Source organism: Gossypium raimondii, chromosome 11 (genome assembly GCF_025698545.1).
Source record: "Gossypium raimondii isolate GPD5lz chromosome 11, ASM2569854v1, whole genome shotgun sequence".
Lineage (NCBI taxonomy): Eukaryota > Viridiplantae > Streptophyta > Magnoliopsida > Malvales > Malvaceae > Gossypium > Gossypium raimondii.
Window position 1 is genome coordinate 3,135,307 of NC_068575.1, and position 27,173 is coordinate 3,162,479.

General features: G+C 33.3%; 4 protein-coding genes across 8 annotated transcripts; 3 read left to right on the forward strand and 1 right to left on the reverse strand.

The window, feature by feature from the left end:
- Positions 1 to 3,086: 3,086 nt before the first annotated feature.
- LOC105801649 (glycine-rich protein A3) lies at positions 3,087 to 4,893 on the reverse strand. The gene is made up of 3 exons (XM_012632860.2): positions 4,605 to 4,893; positions 4,221 to 4,370; positions 3,087 to 3,235 (listed from the first exon to the last, which is right to left on the reverse strand). The coding sequence occupies exons 1-3, from the start codon at positions 4,891 to 4,893 to the stop codon at positions 3,087 to 3,089; spliced, it is 588 nt and encodes a 195-aa protein (XP_012488314.2).
- A 3,413-nt stretch (positions 4,894 to 8,306) lies between these two features.
- LOC105761520 (RNA polymerase sigma factor sigB) lies at positions 8,307 to 12,295 on the forward strand. The gene is made up of 8 exons (XM_012579358.2): positions 8,307 to 8,474; positions 8,621 to 8,731; positions 9,692 to 9,879; positions 10,251 to 10,856; positions 10,943 to 11,173; positions 11,276 to 11,416; positions 11,534 to 11,734; positions 11,849 to 12,295. The coding sequence occupies exons 2-8, from the start codon at positions 8,653 to 8,655 to the stop codon at positions 12,137 to 12,139; spliced, it is 1,737 nt and encodes a 578-aa protein (XP_012434812.1). The 5' UTR covers positions 8,307 to 8,474; positions 8,621 to 8,652; the 3' UTR covers positions 12,140 to 12,295.
- Positions 12,296 to 12,941: 646 nt separating this feature from the next.
- On the forward strand, positions 12,942 to 26,662 carry LOC105761503 (chromo domain-containing protein LHP1). 3 transcript variants are annotated; one of them, XR_008190705.1, is made up of 7 exons: positions 12,946 to 13,525; positions 13,708 to 13,733; positions 13,839 to 13,925; positions 14,020 to 14,799; positions 15,633 to 15,693; positions 15,789 to 15,987; positions 16,173 to 16,476. XR_008190705.1 is itself a non-coding variant. In XM_052623280.1 (6 exons), exons 1-6 carry the CDS (start codon positions 13,217 to 13,219, stop codon positions 26,567 to 26,569), a joined length of 1,311 nt encoding a protein of 436 aa, XP_052479240.1. In that variant the 5' UTR covers positions 12,942 to 13,216; the 3' UTR covers positions 26,570 to 26,584. The 3 variants fall into 3 exon arrangements, 2 of the variants coding, with proteins under 2 accessions (XP_052479240.1, XP_012434795.1); XM_052623280.1 differs by lacking the exons at positions 15,633 to 15,693; positions 15,789 to 15,987; positions 16,173 to 16,476 and adding exons at positions 26,361 to 26,421; positions 26,522 to 26,584 and having other exon boundaries at positions 12,942 to 13,525; XM_012579341.2 differs by lacking the exons at positions 15,789 to 15,987; positions 16,173 to 16,476 and adding an exon at positions 26,522 to 26,662 and having other exon boundaries at positions 12,943 to 13,525.
- Positions 16,981 to 24,646, forward strand: LOC105761505 (4-hydroxy-tetrahydrodipicolinate reductase 2, chloroplastic). 3 transcript variants are annotated; one of them, XM_052623282.1, is made up of 10 exons: positions 16,984 to 17,083; positions 17,185 to 17,235; positions 19,660 to 19,748; positions 20,571 to 20,808; positions 21,117 to 21,250; positions 21,343 to 21,417; positions 21,850 to 21,951; positions 22,144 to 22,253; positions 22,347 to 22,434; positions 22,747 to 24,646. In XM_052623282.1, the coding sequence occupies exons 1-10, from the start codon at positions 17,071 to 17,073 to the stop codon at positions 22,813 to 22,815; spliced, it is 969 nt and encodes a 322-aa protein (XP_052479242.1). In that variant the 5' UTR covers positions 16,984 to 17,070; the 3' UTR covers positions 22,816 to 24,646. The 3 variants fall into 3 exon arrangements, with proteins under 3 accessions (XP_052479241.1, XP_052479242.1, XP_012434797.2); XM_012579343.2 differs by lacking the exon at positions 16,984 to 17,083 and having other exon boundaries at positions 17,087 to 17,235; positions 19,660 to 19,870; XM_052623281.1 differs by lacking the exon at positions 19,660 to 19,748 and having other exon boundaries at positions 16,981 to 17,235.
- Positions 26,663 to 27,173: the final 511 nt, after the last annotated feature.

The following is a 27,173-nucleotide window of genomic DNA, read 5'->3' on the forward strand; positions in this document are numbered from 1 at the left end:
TTTTTAGTTGGTTTAATCGGTTTGTATCGATTTTCGATTTAATCGGTTCAAAAGTACCTTCTAGACCTATACCTCGGCCGGTGTAGAGTTTAAAAAATCCACTAATAGTATATCGAATATTTTTGTTTTTTTTTTCAAATAATTTTTTTATATACTTAAAAAAAACCTTGTTTCCTTCTTATATATCACTAAAAATCTTTACTTTGGAATTAAAGCTTTTTTTTAAAAATATTTATAAAGCACATTTTCTCCAATTTATTTCTTAGAATAAACTTATGTTGTGAGATATTTGGTTATGTGGTAATCATTTTTATACAACAATTTATGCTTTTCAAAGTCTATGAAAACAAAGGATGAAATTCAAGCATAATTTCCTTGAAATCTTCTCTTAATTTTTCATGCCCTAAATCAACTGAGTCATAAGTTGCATGAACGTCCCAAAATAGCAGTGTGAACCAACATGTGTCGACCAAAAATGTGGCCACAGAAAAAGAAAAAGAAAGGATAAGAGACAACTCCAACTGCATGTGCAAGCTTTGAGGGAATGGGTCCCAAAACCATTAAAATTGCACCACTCTCTTCTCAAGAACATGCAAAAAGAGGCTAGCTACTTACTAGTACACTAGTAGGTTGTTTGTTTGTTGTTGTTGATAATTGACAAAATAAAATATTAGATATCGAAAACAAGAATATATTAAAATATGAACTCTTAACCTTTTTTTAATTTAAAAGATATATTACTTTAAATAAATATGAATCTCGAAGTTGGACCTTAAAACGAACATGAAAATATCCGAAAAAAAAAGTAAATATGTGATTATGCAACAAATATTCTGGGCGTTTGATATGGGCAAATGTTGCAATTGTCACAATCTGTATATGACTGTTAAGAGTAGTGACCATAGTGACAATTGTACGTGTAAGGAGACCTAGTCGAGTGGCTTCGAAAGTCTTCGAAGCCCCCTAGACGACGTTGGTGGGATATCAGGTTTTAAAAATCTCCAAACTCCTTTCAAGATGGTTTCAAATGTTCACAAGGTACACCAAACATGCTTGAGGTGCATGTGGACTCTAAAAGTTAATGGAATCAAGTGGACACATGGGTAAACAACAAATCACTCTAGAATACCCAAATTGTGAGGGCAATAGGTCTAAGCCCAAAGTGGCCTCTACCCTCTAGATGGGTGGGATGAAGCCTCCTACAGACTTAGTAAGGGTCTCTAACCGTCTTTCCTTGATCTAATTCAATTTAGTTAATGTTTTTAGACCTAAAATAATCTAGAGGGTGTATCTTAACCCTACACTAGTTGTAATATTAGCCCCTGGATGTTAAGGTGTTTGGCTGAGGCACCCCACCCTCATTTGGAACATGAATTATCATTGTATAAAAGCCTTGTTTTATATAAGCTTTGTTGAGTAATACAAGCTATAGCATTCTCTTACACTCACTTTCCTTGCATGTTAACTCTTGTATTTGGTTTGTATAAAAGCCTTGTTGTACATAAGCCTTGTTGAGTAATACAAGCTATAGCATTGTCTTACACTCACTTTCTTTGCATATTAGCTCCTTGTATTTGATTTGTTTGAGTGCCTGAATTTTGTTTATAAATCACTTGCCAAGAATCTTTGTTTCTGTGAGTAGAAGACTGGTTTTCCTAGATACCATATTTTGATCTTTAGTGGAAACTTTAACTTTAAGCTTGTATTGGGTTTGCTCCACTTCAATAAGGATCTTTTGGCCTTTATTCATAACCTAAATAAAGAAAAAAAATTGAAGGAAATCTACAAATAGAGGCTACCAAAAAAAATTACGAGTACATGATTTTGGAGCTTTTTATGGATTTTTCTTGCAATCCAGTGGTTTCAAAGAGTAAAATGTGAAGGTGGAGTAAAATGGTGACCAACCACAATTGTTCCTTCAGCCAAGCCCAAGCACTCCATTTGTGCGGAGTTCATTGCCACACACCGATACATCCTCTCTCAGTTTAAAATCAAAATTAGAAAACCTGATGTAGGGTTTGTAACCCCTAAATTTGTAATAGTTAAACTACTGTTTTCAACCTTTAAAAACTTTAAAATAGGTTTAGAACAATAGATGAAGCTTGTAATGGGGCCGTTAGATTCCACCACTTTAGCCACTGATTGAGACATATCGGAAGTGAGTGAAAATATATTCTAAAAAAATTGAAAGTCAATTCAAAAAAGAAAATTAGTGAAAAATGATATTAAAATGTAATTTACAGGCAAAATAAAAATAAAAATTTGGCTGTCTTTGATGCCTACATTGCTTTAATTAAAATATTATAAACATTAAATAATACTACAAAACATCAAAGTGATTATAAATAAGTTATAATTAAAAGAATGCTATTATTTTGTAAAATGTAAAGCTAAATCAAATTTTAAATGAAAAGTTTGTCCATTTTATTTAAGGTATATTGATAATATAAATTTAAAAGCAAAAAATTTTAAAGCTAAATTGTATCCAAATACATTTTTATATAAAATGATTTAATTTATCTTTAAAATCTTTATTTTTTAAAAAATTATCACGAAATATATATGGATAATTAAATTAAAAATAATATTATTAAAAGTAACAATTTCATAAAATTTAGAATTTTCATTAAACATGAAAATATTTACCCACGACAAATAATATAATTATAAAAGTTGGTTATCTTAAAAAATTTATACAACTCAATAATTTAAATGAATTTAAGAAAACAAAATGAAAAAATGATTTAGGACCTAATTTGAATAAAAAGGTCCAGGCCACATAATAAAACTATTATGGACTTAATTTTAAAAATATATATTCAAACCCTAACCCTTTTATCTATGCAAGGAAAGTGAATGTAAGGGAATGCTATAGCTTCCATTCCTAGCCTTTTGGCATACTTGGGTTTAATGTTGTTTAATTTACCTAATACAGTTAAGATGAAAAGTTTAGCTTAATTATTTAATTTGACCAATTATCCAATTAAATAAATTTTTCATTTCGATTGAATTGATCCAATGATAAATATTTTATCTTTTATTATACGTGTTGATCATATCTGCTCTTTTTGATACAATGTCTAAAACTATCCATAGCGCATCTCCAACCCATAAATAGGAGGATAATGTACTTTGACGCACTCGAATCCATGTCCTCCTACATTGGCAACAATACCCATGCCAATCGAGCTAAGACTCAATCGGCTCAATGCCGAATTTTCTTTATTCACCATTTCTGCGTGGAAAAAGAAAATGCAGAGCTTTTAATTAAAGAATTGTGGAATTAGAGCCTAATATATTTTATTTATCCAAATTCTAAACATAGACAGATATTATTCCATTTATCTCAATTTAAAGACCTATATATAAATTTGGTTTTTTTTAGTGTTTACTTAGAAAAAATATTTCTCTAAAGAATATTAGTTTGATAGTTTATTGTAATGATTAAATTTGTAATTAATTGAATGTATCGATTATAAATGTAACTTAAATAAAAACAATTATATAAAACTGGTTTAATATTGAAAGTACTGTTAGGTTTGCATGTTAGCTACAAATTTCAATTGGGGTTAAATTATTATTTAGAGTTTGAATTTGGTAGCTTTTTTCACATTGATATTTGAATTTGTAATTGTTCTCATTTTGGGGCTTAAACTTGGTAATTATTCCCACATTGGGACCTGAACTCTAAGGTTTTTAAGAACTAACTTAGACAAAAAAAAGTTCAAGCCCTAATGTGAGAATAATTTTTAGGTTCAGGGTCTAATTTAGATAAAAAAAAGTTCAAGCCACAATATAGAACGATTATTAAGTCCAGGACCTAACTTAGACAAAAAGAAATTTCTAATCCTAGTATGGAAAAAAATTACCAAATTCAAACCCAAAAAGTGATTTATAACTCTTATCTATTTATTGAAGGCTATTTTCATAAAAAAATGATATTAGATACGGCAATTTTAAATATATACAAAACAGAATAATACACAATATGTCAGGATTTATATATAAAAAATATTAATGTGTTAAAAATCATAAATATACATAATAATTTAAACAGTATGAAAAAAATTACAAAAATACAAACACCAAGGCTAATGCATAGGGTAAAAAGGATGATATGCAACTCCTTTTCCAATGGAACCAATTCATTCGTATACAAAAACAACTATGCATATGTATGTATGCAAAGAATTACTTCCACTTCTTGTATCGATACCCACCATGCTTGCCATACATGCCATGCTTCCCATGCTTAAATTTCCCATGTTTGAACTTTCCATGACAATGGCCATAGTAACCTCCATGTGTTGCATAAGCACCATGTGCCATATAGTGAGGGTGTGCCCCATATGCACCACTACTACCAACACCTGCGGTAATTTTTAACTCTTCAACTTAAATGGTGATATATGATAGAAAGTCAAGTTTTTTTTTTTCTAAGAAAATTCCTATATTTAGAAAAAAAAATGAAAGTTTATTAGAAACAAGCATTTAAATTTAGGTAAAACATTTTTCAATAATCATTTTCACGAAACAAGCATGTAATTATGTATGTATGAAATAGTCATAGGAAAATATTAATTATAAAGGGTTATGGAACATACCAGGATAATTAGTTGGTGGATAAACTATCGGAATTTGTCCTATTGGTCCTGAAGGAGGATATCCTGGAGCAGGAGGAGGAGGAGGAGGAAGAGGATATCCTCCAGGTGAAGGATATGTTGTAGCGACTGGTGGAGGGTATCCGTTGGGAGGAGGATATCCCCCACCATGAGAAGGATATCTTACTAGTGGAGGATATCCGGCCGGTGGGTATCCACCAGGAGAGGGATATCCTTGTGGTGGGTAGGGATAAGATCCAGGTGAAGCGTAATAATTTTTTTTATCTCCCATGTTTCTTTCTTTAAATTAATGAACGAAAATAACTGTTTTATTACAAAGTTAAAATATAAACTTCAAAACAAAAAAAATTAAGATCGTACACAATTTTCAAGTAATTCATATTTAAACTATAATACTATACTCAAATTATGATATATATGCATGAAAATAATATAATACAACATTTATTGCCATCTATATGGATGCTTCTTTGTTCAAGAAAGATTCATACATATATGCCATAGTGCATGGATGTATATAAAGGATCCGACGGCAAATACATACACATGCATGTCCACATTCATACATAAAAAAACATGCATAGCCTTTTTGGCAACAATATTTGACAAGCCAGACATGGATGATTGAACACGTTTACACATGCAAACAATCAATCATGAACCATTCTCTTTAATCATGAATGGAAATTAACCCCATGGATGTAATACAATATCAAAAAACTTTTACCATGAAATCACCCCCAAATGCTAAACGATTTATTTGAAGAATTCAAAAAGTAAAATAAAATGAAAGAAAAGGAAAGATGACATGAATGACAGATAAAGATTACCTGGAGATTCTTTGGAACCTAAACTATTCTCATTTGGCTTTGAAATGATAGAAATGATTTTATAGAGGGAGAGAGTTCCTTAGATTTCGTCCCATTAATTTAGCACATCTGTTTAAATGCTACAATTATAGATTTAGCCCTTTTAATTAATAATTTAATTTAATCTCCTTTATCCTTTTTTTTAGGAACGAAGCTAGAGAATTTGTTCGGGATAAAAAAACACGTATATTTAATGTAAAAATAGTTTTAACAAAATCCTTACAAAATATATTTTATTATTGGGAAGGTAATTCGAACTCGAACATGGCTGTAAAATAGAAATGAGTAATATATATATATATATATATATATTACCATTCAAAATTGACTTGATCCAACCAGAGTACCAAAATATTAATTTGTCACTAACATTACTCATAATAAAGTAAAAGTTTTAACATTTTAAACATGTAAAATTACGTATGTAAATTTTATACAAATTAAATATTTATTATTAAAAATTATAGTATTAATTAAAATAAACATAGAATTGTTTTATATTACAAAATAAAATATAAGGTTACATGCATTAAAAAGAAAGTCAAATGCAAAATTTATATTAAATATTATAATGGTTTACCTAATTACCATAATTAATGTAAAAATGTTTATTTAATCGATCAGAAATAAAAAAACAATTTAAAGGGTTGAAAATCATAAAAAAAGTCTATTGTTTTTACATTAACGACCATCATATTTAGGTTGGATCAAAAATTACATTTTAAGGTCGAAAATGGTGAGAATCGATATATTGAAGTTGTTGCCCAAAACGAGTTTGTTACATTTGAAGTTATGCTTGAGAGCGGACATGATTGGGGGTATCTAACTGGGATGAGGTCTTAGAGACCCAATAGGTGGAAGGCCATACAGACAACTTCACAACCAATTCCCAGTTCGATGGCACCATGATAGAGGATGTGGAAATCGGTAAGTTTGGAGTAAGGGTTATTAGCGCTAGTGATTATGGGCAAAGGCGGTGCCTAGCGCTCAGCAATTTTAACGAGGACTAATGAGTAATGCTAGACGTATACTAAAATTATTTATAAAATAAACTAAAAAAATAAAAAGAAAAGTTTGAACATGATTTAAGTAATATTTTGTATGTATTGTTACAAAATCTTATGTATATTTATCGGAAAAATAAACTTTTAAATTTTTTAAATTTTTTAAGTTTTGGAATTTTGAATCTTTAAGAAGTAAAACTAAATTGATAGAATGTCTAAGGTTGAGGGCTAAATTTTTAAAATTAGGATTAAAATGATAAAATTTATAAATATTGGAGGCTAAAATTATTAGTTTGCTAATAAAAAGGCCATTGTTAGTGATTTAGCAAAAGAGTGGCCAAAATATTAAATTTAGATAATGTTAATGACTAAAATAAAAAAAAGTCAAATCTAAATGACCAAAACAGAAACATACTAATAATTAAATGACTATTTTATAATTTATTCTATTATTTTAATGAAAAGAATTTGAACTGATTCGCAGCTATTTACTATACTCTATCTGTAGAAAGAATGTCCTTAAGCGTTCATTAACGGACACTTGTCCAAACAATATAAAATGGTCAAATTTCAGTTTTAGTCCTTATGTTATGTTCAAATTTCAAATTTAAATTTTAACATAGTTTTACACCTCAATTTTATAATATTATTAGTAAGTTTAAATATTTAAGCATTCTCACACTTGTCCAAATATATAATATTTGACATTTTCTTTGATTATATAATAATGGTCAAACTTTAGTTTTGGTCCTTAAGCTATGCTTAAAATCAAAATTTAATCTTTAGACTCTATTTTATAATTAATTTAGTAAATTGATGTTTATAATATCATTAATTAATCTAAATACTTTATTCAGATTAAAATTTTAACGTTAATTTTTAAGGTTGTTAACACGTTGAAATTTTCTATTAAATTCAGTCCATTAAAATGTCATTTTTTGTTAAACAACTATCCGAGTGGGGTTTTAAAAAAAATTAACATGTCACACTAGAGAATTTAATAGAATATTTTAACGGTTTTAACAACTAAACCTAAATATTTAAATTGAAAAGTAATATGACTAAATTCCTAAAATAGAAGTATATAGACTAAATTCTATATATATGAAAAGTATAAATACTTGAAGCATATTTTGACTTTCAAATTTTAATCAATAATTTGGTCGAGAAAAATAAGTAATCTTTATACTATTTGCATAAGTTGTAGAATTAGTCATTATATTTTAATTTGGTTGTAGATTTTGATCCATATTTTCTAATTGGATTATTTTAGTTCCTATACTTTTGAAATTCAAAATTTCGGTAGTGACATAAATTGACAACTATCAAATCCATTAATTGATTTTTGTATGAATAATACGTGAAAATAATAAAAATTAACTTAATGAGTTTAATACCAACAAGTGGTTGGAAGAAGTAAATGTGGGTTTCATTAGTATTTGGATCAAGCTCGAATTTTGAAATTGACATTGTTGAGAGGGACTTTACTTATATCATTATTAACATGAGCAAAACTAGGTTCAAACCATAAAACAGGAGAGGACACCTGTGGTTACACAAAAAAAATATAATGAATTTAATAGATAGTGTTTGAACAATACTGAAATTTTAAAGTACTAAAAGTACAAAATTATCATTTTAAAGTATATAGATTAAATCCATTACTTATGAATAATTCAGGGACTAATAGCAGAATTTAAACGAGAGACTAAATTCATAACTTATGCATAATTCAAGGACTAATATCGAAATTCAACCCCCAGAAAAAGTCTGTGTCCGTTGTCTCTCTCTCAACCGCAGGCAACCCTGCTTCCCCTTATCCTCTTTTTTATCAGAATACATCCATTACCCTTTTCCTCAAAATCTCTCCTTTTTCTCTGTTCTTCAATCATTTTGTTCTTTCTTTTGATTTCCCAGTCCTGGAATCTTCTTCTTCAAAATGTCAAACACTTAAACTTTGTACAACAAGAACAGAAACAGTAAGTCTCTTTATTTTTATATTTTTTTTCATCCTTGGGCACAACATGGAGATAATTAAATGATAACCCATTGTTTATTTTCTGAACCATATCATTGGGCTGTTAAAGAAGAAACCGAAAGTTCACTTTTTTTTGTTTGTTTTTAGTTAATATCTCAGTCAGAAGCTGGAAGGAGAGGATGTCTTGTTTATTGCCACAATTCAAGTGCCAACCAGACACTTTTTCTATCCAATTCAGAGCTCACCATTCTCACCATTGTAAGCTTAACTCTCAAAAATGGCTTTGTTTGAATTGGAATTCAAATGGATTGTTGCTGTATATATATTGTTGACTTGATAGAAAGTTGGAGACTTCATTGAATCAGAACTAATTTGGGATTATGGGTTTACTTTGATTTTTGTAATAGTTTGAATTTGGATTGAAAGCTAGTGACTTTATTTTATCAAGAAGTAAAATGGGTGTTCTTTGTTTTTTGTGATAGTTTTAAGTAGCTTCTCCACTATTGGATTTATTTCATATGTATGTACTTTTTGCTGGTTATCTCAATGCCACAAAGTCAATGAATTTACCCCAATTACAACTATGAAGGGTGTGTAGTAGTTAATCCGATAAACTTAAATCGGTTACGGTAGCAAATGCCTTTTATTTTTACAAGAATTCAGATAAGGTTTTACTGGATTTGTTTATTTTTTCATGTGTTAGCCACCTTTCTGTATCTGAAACGAGTGAGAGTTTAATGTGGTTATGTCACTTTTTAACAATCTAAGTTATGCCAATATTGCATTATCGCTTTGGTCTTTTTTCGTCTTAGTGGTGTTCAATGCGTATTGCCTACATTTCTAGTGTTAATGTTTTGCATAAGAAAAAAAGAGTATACTGGAACTAATGACCTTCATTTGGGCTTTAGCATTCGAGGACGTAATATGGTTTGATTTTCTCTTGGTTGCCTTTGTCTTGTCTTTGCTTTAGCGGGCCTTTTTGTTGGCTTGTTAATTTCCGAGGATTTTACCGTGTTCTCTGATAGAATTTGGTGTATTTGCTTGACATTCAGTAAATGATCGTAGATTATAATGAGAGTCGTTCTTTTGTATCTGTAACATTACGGGATTGGGATGACAATGGTTTGCAATGTTCTGTTGTATGTTCATTGTCCTAATTGTTAATGGTACCATTTGTCATTATTTGTTTTCTCATGATTTCTTCGCTGAACCCTGCAGCAAAACACAAAGAATCTATATGTTTCCGTTCACAATGTGTTTTATCGACCACTTCATCGACATCAATGGCAACAACAGCTGTGCTTGATGTAGAGAAGCTAAGATTACCATCTTTTGAAGCTCATTCGAATTCAGTTGTGACCGATAGACCATGGACATATACAGGGGCAACTGGTCCACCTTCCGAGGTCAGTCTTGTTATTTTGAGTATATAATGTCAAGAATAAGAGCGGAAAATTGCGGGGTATTTACTATTGAACTTCTGGAATTGACATGTTTGCTTCCTTTATCGAGTTCATTACCCATAGATAAACTTCTTTATATGAAGATCATGCTAGACAATGAGCCAGTAATGTTCAGGTAAACTTCATATTGTATATGAACATCATGCATTTAAAAATCGAGACAATTCATTATCTCTGGATGATAGTCACTTCTAAATTCTCTTTTAGTTACTTCATTAAGGGTGACCAAGTTCGGTTTACTACAAATTTTGGTGCTTGTTTTGATGTCATACTAAGAAGTGTGTGTGAGAGTTATAATTTCGTTGTCTTTGCAGGCAAGCTTCGGAGCAACTTTAGCAACTGAAAATCTTCTTACAAGTGATGAGGCCGTAATTGCTGCTGCTGCTGCTGAAGCAGTAGCTCTTGCACGAGCAGCTGCTAAGGTTGCTAAGGATGCTGCCATTATGGTTAAGAATCACGGTTCAGCCAAAACAGAAATGAAATCTCCAGGGTCATCTGCAACCGATACTTTAACATCAAAGTGGGGTCTGTTTACTGAAGCAGAGAGGGCCGGTATTGTTGGAGATTACGTCTCGGATGAACTTGAACTGGAAGAAGATCATTTAGAGCAAAATTCCACAAAAGAATCTGATGAACTAGAGCCCACAAATGAAGAACTTAAACTTCTTGAAGAACAATTATCCAGAAGTATAGCAGTGAGGTCACATCGCCAAACTGAACGAAAAGCTAAAAGAACGAGAGCAGCTGAGAAGGCTGCTACCAACGTTGTTTCAGTGAAGTCCGGTTCTACCAACAGAAAACGGCGTGGTGCTTTACAAGATATAGACTACTCTGATCCATTGCGTTACTTGAGAGGGACTACCAACACTTCCAAGCTTCTCACTGCTAATGAAGAACTTGAGTTGTCGGAAGGAATACAGGTATGATGAATTGACAGGCATTTCTGAATGTAAAGCTCATCTTCTTTGTTTTGTACATAAATTTGCCATCTTATAAATGACTTCAGGACTTGCTAAAACTAGAAGGACTCCATGAGGAGCTTGCGGAGCGCTGTGGACGACCACCTACCTTTGCACAATGGGCTGCTGCTGCTGAAGTTGATCGGAAGACCCTTCGGGAACGCTTGAATTATGGCACAATTTGCATGGACAAAATGATTAAAAGCAACATACGGCTTGTTATTTCGATTGCAAAAAATTATCAGGGGGCTGGAATGAATCTTCAAGATCTTGTTCAGGTATGTGATCTCCAGCATGCTGCTGAACAAGTTGAATTTATCGTGAAAATAGCTGATTTAGCATACGCTTTAGTGTCTGAATCTTGAGTGATTCACTCACAGGAAGGATGCCGAGGCCTTATAAGAGGTGCCGAGAAATTTGATGCTTCTAAAGGCTTCAAGTTCTCAACTTATGCGCATTGGTGGATTAAGCAAGCTGTACGGAAGTCTCTCTCCGATCAGTCAAGGACAATTCGCTTGCCGGTAAGTTCTAAACCATTCTGGTCCTAAATTCATCACCCTTTGCGATAAATGCAATCATTATCGAAGTAAAAAAGGCCAAATCTGTAACTTTCTCAACCTTTTTTTCCGGTTTTACAGTTTCACATGGTCGAGGCAACATACAGAGTGAAGGAGGCTAGAAAGCAGTTGTTCAGCGAAAATGGAAGACAGCCTGACAATATTGAAGTTGCGGAGGCAACAGGACTCTCCATGAAGAGGCTCACTGCTGTTCTACTTGCACCAAAGGCTCCGAGATCTCTCGATCAAAAGATTGGGATCAACCAAAACCTTAAACCGTCGGTCCGTCCTATTTCACATGCAGCAATTACTATTCCTTTCTCCCATTTTTAACCTGTCATCGATACGGCACATTTCTATTTCGTTCCAACGGGACCACATTATTTTCTTGTCCAGGAAGTAATCGCGGATCCCGAAGCAGATTCAGCTGAAGATATCTTGCTGAAACAGTTCATGAAGAAGGATCTGGAGAAGGTATTGGACAGTCTGAGTCCAAGGGAAAGGCAAGTGATTCGATGGAGGTTCGGAATGGAAGATGGAAGGGTGAAAACATTGCAAGAAATCGGGGAGTCAATGGGTGTAAGCAGGGAAAGAATCCGGCAAATCGAGCTATGCGCTTTTCGGAAATTGAAGAACAAAAGGAGAACAAAACATCTGCAGCAATATTTACTTTCATATGCCTCATAGATACTTCATTTCTTTCCTTCTAGTTTTCCTTTTTCATTCCTACAAGTTCAGAGAAAACATGCAATTTTTTTACCGTATCAAACATAAAATCCAGGCACTAATAACATTTTTTTCTCATTAATTATCAAATGTAGATGAAGGTTATGTTTGATTCAACTTTCTAGGATTGTTGGCAATGTTGAAAATAATAATATAAATCAATAGATAGTTAAAGTAGTCATTAAAGATAATTTTGATTGATTAAGTTTTAACTTAATTGGTATAATGCATTGATTTGAAAGTAAGAATGGTTAAAAGAATTGTATAAAATTCACTTAATTCTTTTAAAGCTTTTTCTTTTCACTTACCAAAATTTAACCGGATTGATCAGTTGAATTGAGACTTGATGATTTATAATTGATAAAATTTAATTGAATTATGAAAATCCAGTTGAAATAGTTAAAGAGTGTATGGATATAGATAGTAGTAGAAGTTGTCTAAAAATTAAATAAAATTTTAAAATTCTTTTTACTATAATAAATTTATAGTTCTCAAAATCGAATTGAATCTATTATTTAAATTGAAAATTGATACTCTAATCGATTTAATAGATAAAAGTAAATCAATAGAAAATAGATTGAATTGTTAAAATCTGGTGCAACTAATTTATAATTGGTAAAAGAAAAAGACTTAATTGAGTTTAAGTTTAACTATTTAATTTTGTGATTGTTATTTATAAAATATATTTAAATATTTTTTTCATTATTGAAGAAATTAAATAAAAAACTAAAAATCTACTCGGTTTGACTAGACTGGAGATCTAATTCTTACAACCTCGATAAATTCTAGTAAAAAAAGAGCAAGGTTTTGGCGGAAACAATTGGGAAGGCGGCAAAGGCAGGATATCCAAATCAGAAAACTTAATATTTTAGACTATGAAAAGATCATAGAATCCGGGTTTGATCAGTGAACTCGGGTCTAATTCCCCCAAAAGCAAAACCCTTTTATTTCTCGTTTCTTCAGCTCAAAAATTCACTGCAAAAAAACAAAACAGAAGGGTTTTTACTTGAGTTGGGATTTTGGGTTTTTGTTTTAGAAATGAAAGGAGGAAGGAAAAGGGTGTCTCAGAGTGAAGGAGGGGGAAGAGGGGGTAGTGTGAAAGAGAAGAAAAAGGGAGGGACTGAGGAGGAAATAGTTGAAACTGAAGGACTTGGGGAGAAAAAGGAAGAAGAAGAGGAGCAAGAGGAGGAAGAAGATGATGATGATGAGGATGATGAAGAAGAAGAAGAAGAGGAAGAAGAAGAAGGAAAAGAAGAAGAAAATGGGGAAAGGAAAGAAGATGAAAGAACTAAGCTTGATGATGGGTTCTTTGAGATTGAAGCTATTCGTCGTAAAAGGGTTCGAAAGGTACGATTTTGCTTTAATAGTTATTTTTTGGGTCTTCTATTGGACCAAACAGACAGCTCAACTGGGTTCTTTTGTATTCAAAATTTAAGATGCCAAAATGGGGGGGGGGGGGTTGAATTCTTTTTATTAGGTTGTTTTTAGCTTCACTTGTTGCTAATTATAAGTGTGTTTATGTATGATAGGGTCAGCTTCAATATCTCATCAAATGGTGAGTACCCTTTCCCTGAGTATCCTTCTTTTTGTTTTTGGTTTGGCTTTAGACTGTATGAGCTGTTCTCTTAAGAAAATGGTAATGAAATTATTGATTTTGAAGGCGTGGATGGCCGGAAACTGCAAATACATGGGAGCCATTGGAGAATCTACAGTCTTGTTCTGACGTAATTGATGCATTTGAGGAAAGGTAAGGTTTCACTGGTTTCGTTCAAATAAGGTGGACATAATCAATTTGTCTTTTTCCATATAAGCATGTACTTAATTTCATTTCGGGTTTGAAGCTTGCGTTCAGGGAAGCATAGTCGAAAGCGAAAACGCAAGTATGGTGGTCCTCATACACAGTCCAAGAAGAAGCAGCCTTGTTCTTCTGGTTCTACATATAATGTGACTGGTCTTGAACTTGGTGGTGTTGATAAGACTCCCTTGGTTCCCTTTGACAATTCCGGTATTGCTGATCTTTCTGCTTCAAGTACAGTTATAGTGTTGGCACGAGAAGGAGAGCGTAATGGAAATAGCAGCAATGTCAGAAGAGCTAAAAGAGTTAAGGATAACAGTTCTGCAAACGGTTCAAAGAAAATTGACGAGACAAAGGATGAAAATGATTATGATACCAAGCTTAGTGAGCTAAAAGGTGCATTGTCTTCTAAAGGGGGCAATACAGATAAGCTTGCAATTCGGTTTCAAGAAGGCAAAGCTTCTGAAGGTGATGGACCTGTAAATGGGTTACAAAAGGTTGATCTTGGGGAATCAGTTCAGAGTGATCGTCGCACGGGAGCTAAAAGGAGGAAGTCTGGTTCTGTTAAGAGGTTTACACAGGATCCAGCCTCATCTGGACCTAATTTGACTCAAAATGCTACAAATGTCCATGTTGGCTATGCAATTACAGATGCAGAGATGGAAATCGTAAATCTTGGTTTAGCAGCAGACGGTTCGAGTCATAGGTCCCCAATTGATAATTCTTTAAATGTACCTGTCATAACCAAGATCCTCAAGCCTGTAGGATTTTCGGCTTCTGTATCAGCTAACACTCAAGATGTGTCAGTAACCTTCTTGGCACTCAGGTTTGTTACAAACTCTATTTCAACTACCTTTGAACCGAATGAATCTCGCAGCTATATTTTGAGCATTGCTATGATTTTTCATTCTCTTTTTCTATAAGAAGTAAATGGAATGCAATTAACTTGCAAAAATGTACGATTGCTTGCCTTTGTACCTTAATTGGCCGACTTATCATGTCTTGAAATTATATCTATGCATTGCTTAGTACCTTTTAGGCTGAAACTTCTAGCCTTCAACATATGCGCCCATTCAGATCATAATCAATTTAATTTCTCTAAAAAGTTCTAAAGTTTTAGTTCAGCTGACTTCAAAATAATTTTGCTTTGCTATTGGTGTGTGGTGTTATTGGATTGAAGTCTGGTTCTTGCTTGCGTGAGTTATCAACTTATCAATTTGTGATGTATTAACACTTAATGTACTTTCATATCTCTCTTTAGAATTTTGGTGGTTGTTGGAGCATTCTTTAGTTCTGGTTTATCTTTAGTTCTCAATTTGGGAGAATGTCCTACACTTCATAAGCACTATGTGCTGATTGAGTTTGTATGACCTGATTGAGACAATTCCTTTTGGCTTTTGGAATATATTTTTTACCTTCTAATAACTTTTTGTTTCACTCCCTAGAATTTTATTTATGAGAAATTGATAATGCTATCACTCATGGCCCCTAACATAGCTGGTAATTTTAAGACATGAACAGCTAGAATGCTCAAGTTTTTAGCTTGCTGATCTTAGATGTGATTCTGTTGTTGGAGTCTTTGAGAATCCTCAAATTAATGCTGCACTTTCTTGAAGTTCATATTGTCAATTATAAATTTTGTTCATCACATTTTGACAGGTCCGATGGAAAAGAGGTTATGGTGGACAACCAATATCTTAAAGCTAACAATCCACTGCTGGTAATGGCTCATTTTCTTGCCCGATCTTTTCCTTCATTAAGTTGACTTAAAGAGCTGACAATTCTTGCTCGTTTTTTTTTTTTCTTCCATTGCAGTTAATCAGCTTTTATGAGCAACATCTTAAGTATAGCCCTCCATCTTGATCACCTAGGCGTATTTATGTATTGATGAAGCTGAAGGCCGCCATATTGATTTTGTTTGTGTATGCATTGTTGTAACTCTATTTAGTCGCAGAAGATAGAGCAGGATAAGCAAGAGCTCTCATTTTCAAGTGCCAAGCTGACTGATATAACGGTAGCTCTCTCTTATAACTACCATTAGTGTGCCTTAATTGGACATTTAGCGTGGTTATAATTACCATTAGTGTTGCTTAATTGGACATTTAACGTTGTTATAACTACCATCAAACTTTCCTCATATAAAGTGTGATGAAGCTCACTTGAAATACCACTTTTTTTTTGTCTTTTTTCTCCATGTAGACCACACAAGGAGCTTGGCCTGGTGAAGAAACCTATTTTTTGTGCTGAATTTTACTATGAGCATATTTGCCTGCAATGGTAGGGTCGTTCCCTTGGTATCCTATACCTAGCAATATTGCATTGTATGGAGTCCTATGCTGTATTAGTTTGTTTTTAATGAATATATAGTTTTCCCATTTGCAATCAGAAGTTACATTTCTACTAGATTTAAGAATATATGTTCTTTTTTTGTAATTTATCATAGGGTTAATGCACTATTTGCCTTTCAAAGTAGCATCCAATTATCATTTTGGTATCTAAAGAATTTTTTGTATCAGTTTGGTATTTGAAGTTTTAAATCAGGTATTACTTTATTCACTCGTTAACTCCGTTTAAAAAACAAGATACGAAAAAAGATGCAAGTTTGAACAGATAATTAAAGATTTGCATACAATCACTTGTTAATGCAGTTTGGAAACAATTTTATTCTACAGTCTTGCTCAATGATGGTTTTATTCCAGTCTTACAAAAGTTTAATTTCTCACAAATAAAACATAACAATAGAGTGCAAAAATACAAATAAAAAATCAGCACAACACTCCTCCAATTGATTCATCTTCTCCATGTGTGTTGTCTATTTATAGGTTTAATAGAATAATTTATTTGATCAGGATAGTTGAAGATAAACTTTTCTTTAATAATGTATTTTTCTAATAAATCCGTTAGCCTTTTTAAAAAAAATTAGAAGGTTATATAGTTTTGTGGAAATTATAAGGGGTCTCATTGGTTTGAGCCAAATTAATCCAATAACCCATTTACGATTACAAGCCATATCGGGTTTGCAAGCCTGAGGGCTACATTTACAAACTTACTATTTGAGACGAAAAGGGAGTCCTTTTGATCAAAACCCCAATCTTGAATGTACAAAATTCGTAAGTGTTTTGGGCTTTTAAGCTTTCCATTCCTCCTAATTTATTCCTCTTCTTGGTTGCCTTGCCTGCGCCTAGTTATCGCCATTTCTGCTTCTTTCCAGGCTCCACTCAAGGCTTCAATTTATTTCAAAGGAAATCCATATTCATTACAGGTCAACTAAACCTTCAATTTACAAGCCATATGTAATCATGTTTCCTTTTTTTTTTTAATTTTGGGTCTCTGCAAGATTTGTTCTTTTTGGGGTTTTGAATTCTTTTTATTGTTATGTTTAGTTAATCCTTGAATTTATGTTGTTTAGAGATGGTGAATTTAACAGAAGTAATATAGTTGATGTCAGTATTCATGTCTGTGGAAGAAATGATTAGAAGAGTTAATTATAACAAGAGAAATGGAAATAAGGTACAATTCACTGCGTTAAAAACAGTACCTTTTCATTGAACAAAACTCCACCAGTAGGGTTATCTTTGTCGATAGATTTATGGATGAATGCCTTCAAGTCTGGACTGTTTTCTATCTCAAGAATCTTTAAGGCTGGGAAGTCAACAGTATAATCTTCATGGAAAAATCCAATGAGTTTCTGAAGATCTTTCAATTTGAGGGAGTTCAATCGAGGGAAGCAAATTAATCCTCTGTTTTAGAATGCTTCTTCGATCTGCTTCTCCATTGATATTATCTCCTGCATGCATTTGCATTCACTTACTTCCAAGCATTTGAGCTGCTGCAAATATTTAATCATGGAGTCGGATACCACATGCTTTATGTTGATGCAACCCTCAATGATCAAGCTTGTCAAATTTTGAGTTGAGCAAAATGCTTGGGGAAGCCATATTCTTTCAATGCCAATTGAGGATAGTTTCAACTTCTCTAGCTTAGGAAACAATATCTGCACAGCATACTTATTTACTTACCAAATCTAATCTTATTGAGTGAAAATTCAAAAAAGAGCTCCTTAATATGATATTTTCATTAGCTCCAAAAATACTCAAAATATTATAAAATTTGTAATAGTTCATATAATTGAGTTTAAACAAAACATTATGAAATTGTAATAATTTGTCTAAATGGATAATGTCTTGTGTAATTGAATAATATTTTGCATAATTATAATAACACAAAATATTACATAAATTGTAATAATTTGTGTAATTGAGTATTGTTTTGCATGATTGAGTAATTTCTGTAATTATAGTAGTGTGTTGTGTAATTAGAGTTGAAGAAAGGTTTATTTTAAAAAGCTCACCCTAGAATTCCTTCTTATTAAGTTTGAAATTTTTCAAATGCTATAAAAGGAGACCAAATATTGTTTTTAATTTTTATGATTGTAAGTTTCCATATAACATATACAAGAAATTATCTATATATATATGTGAGTATTAATTGTCATTCAATATAGACAAAAGCTGAATTTGTAAGAAGGAAAGCATTACATGATACTCTGTTATTTTTTCTTTGTGGGGGGTATAAACTCATTGTGTTCTATTCATCTTTTCTTTTTCTGGTTGACTATTTTCCTATACGTTATATAAAAACCTTAACTGAATTTAACAAAGTTGGAAAGTGGATCAAAATGCATGCACTTGAAGAAGGAAAAAATATTGAATACCTTTTGGTTGAAAAGGGCAGTTTCTGGTGGAGATATGAAAGTCGAACGTTGTTGCTTTAGCAAAAGCTAATGAGGTTTAGCAAAAGTTAATGAGGTTGAAGAAATTCAATTTTGCTAACAACATTATTACCTTTAATGATATATTGGATCACCGCGCCATTTTGGATATGCAGATTCTTCAACTGCTGAAAATAATTCCCAACTTCTGATAAATCTAACAAAATCTCCACACATTTCACTTCATCTATATATACATTTTCAGCTTTCTTAAATAAAACTTTGACTCCATTATTAAGAAAGCTAATGCTTGTCTGTAGGTTAAGCTTTAGTGTTCTGGCGTATTCACGAACCCAACCCCAGTTCCAATCCCAATGCGATTCTTCTCCGATGAAAATAATTAATCTTTGCAACTTTCCAAAGGAGAAGTCTTTGGGGATAATTTGGCATTAGCAATATGATTAATAGGGATATATTAGAATGTAGAGAAAGCCATGGTAGAAAGGATTTCTTTTTCTTTTTCTTTTTCTGGTTGTGTAAAAAGGTTCTTTTATACTTGAGAATAAACAAATGACTATTGCTGTTAGAAAAACGTAGTAATAAACTATGTTGTTTTTGTTATAATTGTTTCCACGAATTGCCTTTGGGAAATTAATATTGTTTAAATATTCATTTGGCTTCATAATGTTGAGCTTTGATTCTGTTTGCCTACCAAACCAGCTATGGTCAACATGGTATATTTGCATTCTTTTTGAATGTAATCATATTTTTTTATCCCCCTTACCTTTGTGCTTTGTGATGTGCAAACGGAGTGAATTCATGTTTGTGTTTATATGCATAAGTTGATTAACTTCTATCCATGATAGCATACGATAAGATTCATGATTTGCTTCTGTTGAATTAATAAACTCTAGACTCGTACTTTTTATCTAATCAAACCATCTTCATTTTCCTTTTTTCCCTTCATTTTCACAGTTCAAAAATGGCTTCCCTCCTTAAGGCCTCTTCCAACGTACTTCGGTTTGAGAAGCTACCTTTCTTGTCCAGAAGCAAGACAAGACAAGGTGTTGTTCCAAAGAAAATAACATTTCGTTTGGTTCCTATCGCATTATCCTTGTCTACGTCGATTGGAACTGTTGAACATGACCTGAGATCTAATTCTCCAAACATTACCATCCCAATCATGGTACCCGTTTTTCTTTTCTCTGTTAAAAGGAGAAAAAAAAAAGTTGAAATTTTCAGTTGGATTTATCTCTATGTGGTGTATGTTGCCACTGTGTTTGGTCATAAGTGAGTAAAGCTTTAAATCGATCAATGGCAAAGGAAGAGTCTTTTTCTATATGGGCATTTTGATTTTGTGTGTATTTTACCAACAGAACTTACTTTTAACATCTTTGTCACACGGATTTGGGGTTTGGTGACTTGACATGTAGATAGATAGCAACTTTGGGGGTGGACAAGATTAGATCATCTACTTTGCTTAGCTGTGTTAATATGAGCATTTGCTATGGGGAATGGACTGGGGATTACCGAAAGCTATTTCAGTTTGTTCTGGCTATTCTAATAGCTATTTTTTTGGATTCTGATTATTATGAGTGAAAGAATTTCTCCTTAAGAGTAGGATTTAACCAAACATAACTAAAATGCCATATTAATTGGCGGTGAGTATTATTGTAAGTATGTATTATGGTTTGATCCCACATATATTATCAACCTTTTCATCTATGATAATTGTCATTTATTGTTTCTATGTCTTTACTTTCTCAGCTTGGTTGCTCTTCTGAATTTTACCTTGTTCCTCTTGCTAAATGGTATGAGAAGATAGGTTAACAGATAACATTGTTTAACATTCACCCCATTGCCTGCTGTTTCTTTTCCTGCTGCAGGTAAATGGTTGTACCGGAAAAATGGGAAAGTCTGTTATCCAAGCAGCAGATTCTGCTGGCCTTTACGTTGTTCCTGTGTCTTTTGATGCAGAGAAGAAGTCTGGACAGACTGTTGAAGTGTGCGGGAAAAAGATTCTTGTGCATGGTCCGTCTGATAGAGAAAGCATCCTTGCTTCTGTCTTTCAGGAGTATCCAAACCTGATCATGGTAGACTACACCGTGCCTGCCACAATTAATGGTAATCTATTCAGGAACATGCATTTAAAACTAAATCATATTTCATATTTGATGAAAAAGGAACTAAAATGAACTTGAGTGAGAAGCATTTCGATAGTGTGTGGAATAATGTCTCCAAAATTTGAAGCGATATTTTGTGGTGATATTCTATACTATGATTGAATTACTTTCTTCTCAGCTTATCATTAAAAAAGTTACGACTTGTTAAATAAATTTATGCATGCTATTCAAGTCCGATGTTATGATTTGATCTCTCTATTAATTACCTTTTTAAATTGTTTATGGTATTGGGGTGTTTGATAAATATAGATAATGCTGAGCTCTATGGCAAAGTTGGAGTACCTTTTGTTATGGGCACCACTGGTGGAGACAGGGATCAACTCTATAAGACTGTTGAAGAGTCAAAGGTTTATGCTGTGATCTCGCCACAAATGGGGAAACAGGTCATCTAACCTTTAGTCAGTTGAAATACTATTTTAACTATTGGAATTATAGATTTCCTTTTTTGGTTGCTTAATACTGATGGTTTTTTTAGGTTGTTGCATTTCTTGCAGCGATGGAGATCATGGCTGAGCAGTTTCCTGGAGCCTTCTCTGGATATTCCCTACAGGTACTTCTTTAAATAAGGTTATTTGTTTTGAAAGTGCTTGAAAAAACAATATTTCAAATTAGGCTGATTAGGTGTAACCAATAATGTTATAACTTGTAAACAATTGAGGCTGCAAAATACAACTGTTTGAAGCAATATCAAGAAGCTGGTTTGATACATTGTGAAGAAATAGCATGACTTGGAGCAGTTAGCTTTTGGATCTTACATTTGTGGATGGATTTATCCATTAGTGTTTACATACCATATGGAATTTGTTTGTAACAAGTTTTCTTGGGCTTGTGTTTACAGTTGCTTTTCTTGGTCTTCGGATATGATAGTCCTTAGGGATGCCTCCTTTTCTTAAATATTATTTATAATAAGTTTACTTAGGCACCATCTTTAGTGTTTTGTCATATTGGTTGCATATTGCTAATCTTCATTAATCTTGATTAGGTGATGGAGTCCCATCAAGCAGGCAAATTGGACACTTCTGGTACTGCTAAGGCTATTATTTCTTGCTTTCAGAAATTGGGGGTGTCATTTGACATGGATCAGGTGTGTGGCTCTCACATATTCTTAATTGTAATTGAAAGAGAAATCAAGTTCTTTTATCTTATAGGTTAGGGGCTGGGGACGGGGGTAGGAGAAGGTTGGGAGATTTTGACCCTTGGGAATGACGTAAATTCCTTTATTATATGGTTCTTTCAAGGTTTTGGACTTCTAACTTGTCCCCTTTTCTTTTTTCAGATACAGATGCTCCGGGATCCCAAGCAGCAGATTGAGATGGTGGGAGTACCAGAAGAACATCTGTCTGGTCATGCCTTTCATTTGTATCATCTAACATCACCTGATCAAACGTATTGACTTAACTTTTTCACCTGTACCTTACATCTTGTTCAACATGTAACTATCAAATGACCTTTTATCTCCGATTGAAAATTCTTCTGCAGAGTGTCGTTTGAGTTTCAGCATAATGTTTGCGGCAGATCGATATACGCGGAGGGAACTGTTGATGCTATACTTTTCCTTGCTAAGAAGGTGATGTTATTTATGTTTCTCTTGCCAGTTTGAATCTATCCTAGTGTTTCACCGAATGTTTTTACTGTTACTGCCTTCGATTTCTGTGAACTTAAAGTTTGTGGCACTAGTCTATATTTAAATTTCAGAGAAATTGAGCATGCAGTTTGGTTAAGTTAACAATATCCTGTTGTATTTACTGCTTAAGGGTAGGGAGAGTAGCACTTAGGGATCATAATGTTGATTATAACAAATGTCATGGCGAGACTAGGGTGTTGGTTTAGTTTTATGTTTATATCAGTGTGTTTGATTGTGGATATTGTTCAAGTGCAGGTTAAGTCGAATGCAGACAAGCGTATATATAATATGATTGACGTATTGCGAGAAGGTAACATGCGATAAAAGATGTTTCTTGTGCATTTGTTGTTGGAGTGTATTATTTCACAGCTCAAGATATCTAGAGGACTTAAAGGCAATTTTGATTTTAATGGTATGAGCCATTGCTGTTCTTTGTTCGGTAAATATTATTGTAGCTTTCAGGTTCACTGATTCAGTCGAGTAGTCATATTATTCAATTAAATAATAAGTATAGTAATTAGTTAATTAAAATATGATTTTTTAAAGATAAATTTTAATAAAATAAAATAAAATAAACTTGATTATTTTATTAATTTTAAAATTTATTCTTTTTAACGTGTTCGAATGACTAGTTTTCAATATCAATCTAATTATTTGAACAAGTTACAAGATTTCACGATAACTTTAAATGATTTGTAAGATTTAAATCCAACAAAATATATAAATAATATTGGAAAGGTGCGTAGACTGATTCTTTTGTTGAAATTAGGAACTAACTTATTCAAGAAAAAATTACCCCCTTGGAACAGCAATGTTAAGTGGGGGGAAAGAACTGTCTGGCAAAACAGCATAGAACAAGCATACAGTCTGTATTTTTTTAGTCATAATTATGTTTACGTGATTATGAGTAAAAAAGAATTGATATGTTGAAAATTTATGATTATCGTAGAATATGCATACAGTATTGCAGCAATTGGTAATTTGTCAACACTATATATGGGTTGGGAACTTTAGCACTGATTTTTGGAAAACCAGGGGAAGTCATTACTCCGTTTTGGACTTTGAATGAATGGGATTAGCCACATTTTGCAGCTAGCATGGGGTCTTCTCTTTTAGCCTATTTTTTAATCCCAGCAGTTTTTTCTTGTTCAAGCAACCTGTTTTTAGTTCAATTTTCCAGAAAGAAGATGAAAGCTAGCATATCTTGAGTAGGGATTCTTACATGGTTCTTGGAGCCATCCAAGTTACTCCAGATGTTAATGGAGGTTCCATGGAAAAATTTTCTGGACGAGCTCTTTACAAGAAACCATTTCGGCTTTGGAAAGGCAACCACACCACCATTGCTTCTTTCAATATGAGTTCGTCCTCAATATCCTCAACCAAACCTCTCGTGGTGGCGAAGGCATTGCCTTTTTAATAAACGACAACTCCAGCCTACCGGACAACAGCCAAGGATGGTGGCTGGGGATGGTAAATGCGAACACAAATGGTTCTTCTCAAGCCAGTGTGGCGGTGGAATTTGACACCAGGAAGAGTGATGAGCAAGACATGGAGGGCAACCATATTGGGTTAAATATAAACAGAATCCAGTCGACCAAGCAAGTTTCTTTAAGCAACTACGATGTTTACATTTCAGCCGGAGGTCAGGATTTAAGGGTGCATCTGTGTTATGACGGCTGAAACGTGTCAGTTTTCATTGGGGACAACCAGACACTTATGCTTTTCTTAGCCTGTAGATCTCTCTACTTATCTTCCGCAGAAGATTTTCATGGGATTCTTTGGTTCAACAAGCAATGAAACTGAGCTCAACTGTGTGAAATCGTGGGCGTTTTCTGATACTGATATAGGAGGAAATGGCAATCAACTGTGGGTTTGGATCATGGTTCCAGTGGCAAGTGTGGGTATATTAGTTGGGGCTGCCGTTTGCTTGTGCTTGAGGAGGGTATACAAAGAGGAAAGGTTTAGTGGATCAAGGTGCTCAACTTCAAGGGAACATAGAACATGAGATTAAATGGTAGCAATTAAATTTATTAAGATAGGTTTTGTTATTTTTAAAATTTGATGCGGCAAATATACTATGGCATGTGTAATGTTATGTTAGCTTACTATTTCTACATGTTACTATAAAAAATCAGTTAATAGATTTAACTATTAACGTTTGCATTAAGACTAAAATTCTAAAAATATAATGATTAAAAATGATCAAGAGAATATAGACTAAATCTAACTTTATGTATAATACAAAATTAATAGCAAAATTACTACCATTTGGTCTCCAAAAATGGTAGTGTTTCCTCCTTTTCTACCACATTCATTTTTTGCAATTGTACCGGGATACTTCCATGGCCATGGAATAGTCTTTGTAATCTCGCCTAACAAAGGAATTCCTGGAGCTCATCCCGTCCAGCATCTTGGTCTTTTCAATGAAACAAATAACAGTGACAGCTAAAAGAGTTAAGGATAACAATTCTGCAAACGGTTCAAAGAAAATTGACGAGACAAAGCATGAAAATGATTATGATACCAAACTTAGTGAGCTAAAAGGTGCATTATCTTCTGAAGGGGGCAATACAGATAAGCTTGCAATTCGGTTTCAAGAAGGCAGAGCTGCTGAAGGTGATGGACCTGTAAATGGGTTACCAAAGGTTGACCGTGGGGAATCAGTTCAGAGTCGCACGGGAGCTAAAAGAAGGAAGTCTGGTTCTGTTGAGAGGTTTAAACAGGATCCAGCCTCTTCCGGACCTAATTTGACTCAAAATGCTACAAATGTCGATGTTGGCTATGCAATTACAGATGCAGGATGGAAATCGTAAATCTTGGTTTAGCAGCAGACAGTTCGAGTCATAGGTCCCCCATTGATAATTCTTTAAGTGTACCTGTCAATCTGTCATAACCAAGATCCTCAAGCCTGTAGATTTTCGGCTTCCGTTTTAGCCAACACTCAAGATGTGTCAGTAACCTTCTTGGCAATCAGGTTTGTTACAAACTCTATTTCAATCACCTTTGAACCGAATGAATCTTGCAACTATATTTTGAGCATTGCTATGAATTTTCATTCTCTTTTTTTCTATAAGAAGTAAATGGAATGCAATTAGCTTGCAAAAATGTATGATTGCTTGCCTTTGTACCTTAATTGGCTGACGTATCTTGTCTTGAAATCATATCCATGCAGTGCTTAGTACCTTTTAGTCTGAAACTTCTAGCCTTCAACATATACGCCCATTCAGATCCTAATCAATTTAATTACTCTAAAAAATTTCTAAAGTTTTAGTTCAGCTGACTTCAAAATAATTTGCTTTGCCATTGGTGTGTGGTGTTATTGGATTGAAGTTTGGTTCTTGCTTGCGTAAGATATCAACTTATCATGTTGCGATGTATTAACACTTAATGTACTTTCATCATTCATGTCGCTCTTTAGAGTTTCGGTTGTTGTTGGGGCATTTTATGTACTCTTTTCTGTTGTGACTATCATGTTTGCACATGTATTTGGATATAGTTTCTTAGAAATCATCATGTTTTTCTTTAGTTCTTGATTTGGGAGAATGTCCTACACTTCATAAGCACTATGTGCTGATTATGTATGACCTGATTTAGACATTTCTTTTTGGCTTTCAGGATATTCTTTTTACCTTCAAATAACAGTTTGTTTCATTCCCGAGGATTTTATTTACGAGAAATTGATGATGCTACCACTTGTGGCCCCTAACATAGCAAGTAATTTTAGGACGTGAACTTCTAGAATGCTAAAATTTTTAGCTTGCTGATCTTAGATGTGATTCTGTTGTTGGAGTCTCTGAGAGTCCTCAAATGCTACACTTTCTTGAAGTTCATGTTGTCGATGATAAATTTTGTTTGTCATATTTTGACAGGTCCGATGGAAAAGAGGTTATGGTGGACAACCAATATCTTAAAGCTAACAATCCACTACTGGTAATGGATCATTTTCTTGCCTGATCTTTTCCTTCATTAAATTGACTCAAAGAGCTGACAATTCTTGCACTTCTTTTGTGTTTTTTTTCTTCCATTGCAGTTAATCAGCTTCTATGAGCAACATCTTAAGTATAGCCCTCCATCTTGATCACCTAGGTGTATTTAGTGTATTGATGAAGCTGAAGGCCGCCATATTCGTTTTGTTTGTGTGTGCATTGTTGTAACTCTTTTACATTAGTTGCAGAAGATAGAGCAGGATAAAAAAGAGCTCTCATTTTTAAGTTCCAAGCACTTAAAATAGTTTGGTGATGGGATTAGGTTCTCATGCAAAGTTGTATTTGTTGCTTAGGATCTGTTGGTGTTATAAACAACAAGCAAGCTAGCTTAGCTATGACTTGAACAGCAAGACTCGTGACTTGGAGAAGAAACAAAGCAGAAATTTGCTTAAGAACAGAACCGAATTGAAAGCAAAGAAAAATGAAGAGTATATGGATGAAAACTAGTTGAATTTTTATTGCCAACACTGAGCAAAGGCATTAAGCCATTACATATGTCAGACAAGCTGGTTAGTACAAACAAGTTTTCACCTAAACAACTACCAAACACCACTAAGTTACATTGAAACTTGCTAAATTAACTTGTACATGTTGCTTTGTTGAATTTTCAGTCAATCAACACCTAATTACATCATGAAGGATTTACCAACTAAGGGTGGGTTTGGATGGCCGATTGGGTACGGTGCGGTGCGTTTA

Coding starts and splice junctions, on each gene's coding strand:
- LOC105801649 (XM_012632860.2), bottom strand. CDS start 4,893: ATGGGAGATAAAAAAAATTATTACGCTTCACCTGGATCTTATCCCTAC. Junction 4,371..4,604: donor TCCACCAACTAATTATCCTG/GTATGTTCCATA, acceptor AAATTACCGCAG/GTGTTGGTAGTAGTGGTGCA. Junction 3,236..4,220: donor TGGCATGTATGGCAAGCATG/GTGGGTATCGAT, acceptor TTTTCCACGCAG/AAATGGTGAATAAAGAAAAT.
- LOC105761520 (XM_012579358.2), top strand. CDS start 8,653: ATGTCTTGTTTATTGCCACAATTCAAGTGCCAACCAGACACTTTTTCT. Junction 9,880..10,250: donor CAACTGGTCCACCTTCCGAG/GTCAGTCTTGTT, acceptor TTGTCTTTGCAG/GCAAGCTTCGGAGCAACTTT. Junction 10,857..10,942: donor AGTTGTCGGAAGGAATACAG/GTATGATGAATT, acceptor AAATGACTTCAG/GACTTGCTAAAACTAGAAGG.
- LOC105761503 (XM_052623280.1), top strand. CDS start 13,217: ATGAAAGGAGGAAGGAAAAGGGTGTCTCAGAGTGAAGGAGGGGGAAGA. Junction 13,926..14,019: donor ATTGATGCATTTGAGGAAAG/GTAAGGTTTCAC, acceptor TCGGGTTTGAAG/CTTGCGTTCAGGGAAGCATA. Junction 14,800..26,360: donor GTAACCTTCTTGGCACTCAG/GTTTGTTACAAA, acceptor ATATTTTGACAG/GTCCGATGGAAAAGAGGTTA.
- LOC105761505 (XM_012579343.2), top strand. CDS start 19,667: ATGGCTTCCCTCCTTAAGGCCTCTTCCAACGTACTTCGGTTTGAGAAG. Junction 21,418..21,849: donor TCTCTGGATATTCCCTACAG/GTACTTCTTTAA, acceptor AATCTTGATTAG/GTGATGGAGTCCCATCAAGC. Junction 21,952..22,143: donor TGTCATTTGACATGGATCAG/GTGTGTGGCTCT, acceptor TTCTTTTTTCAG/ATACAGATGCTCCGGGATCC.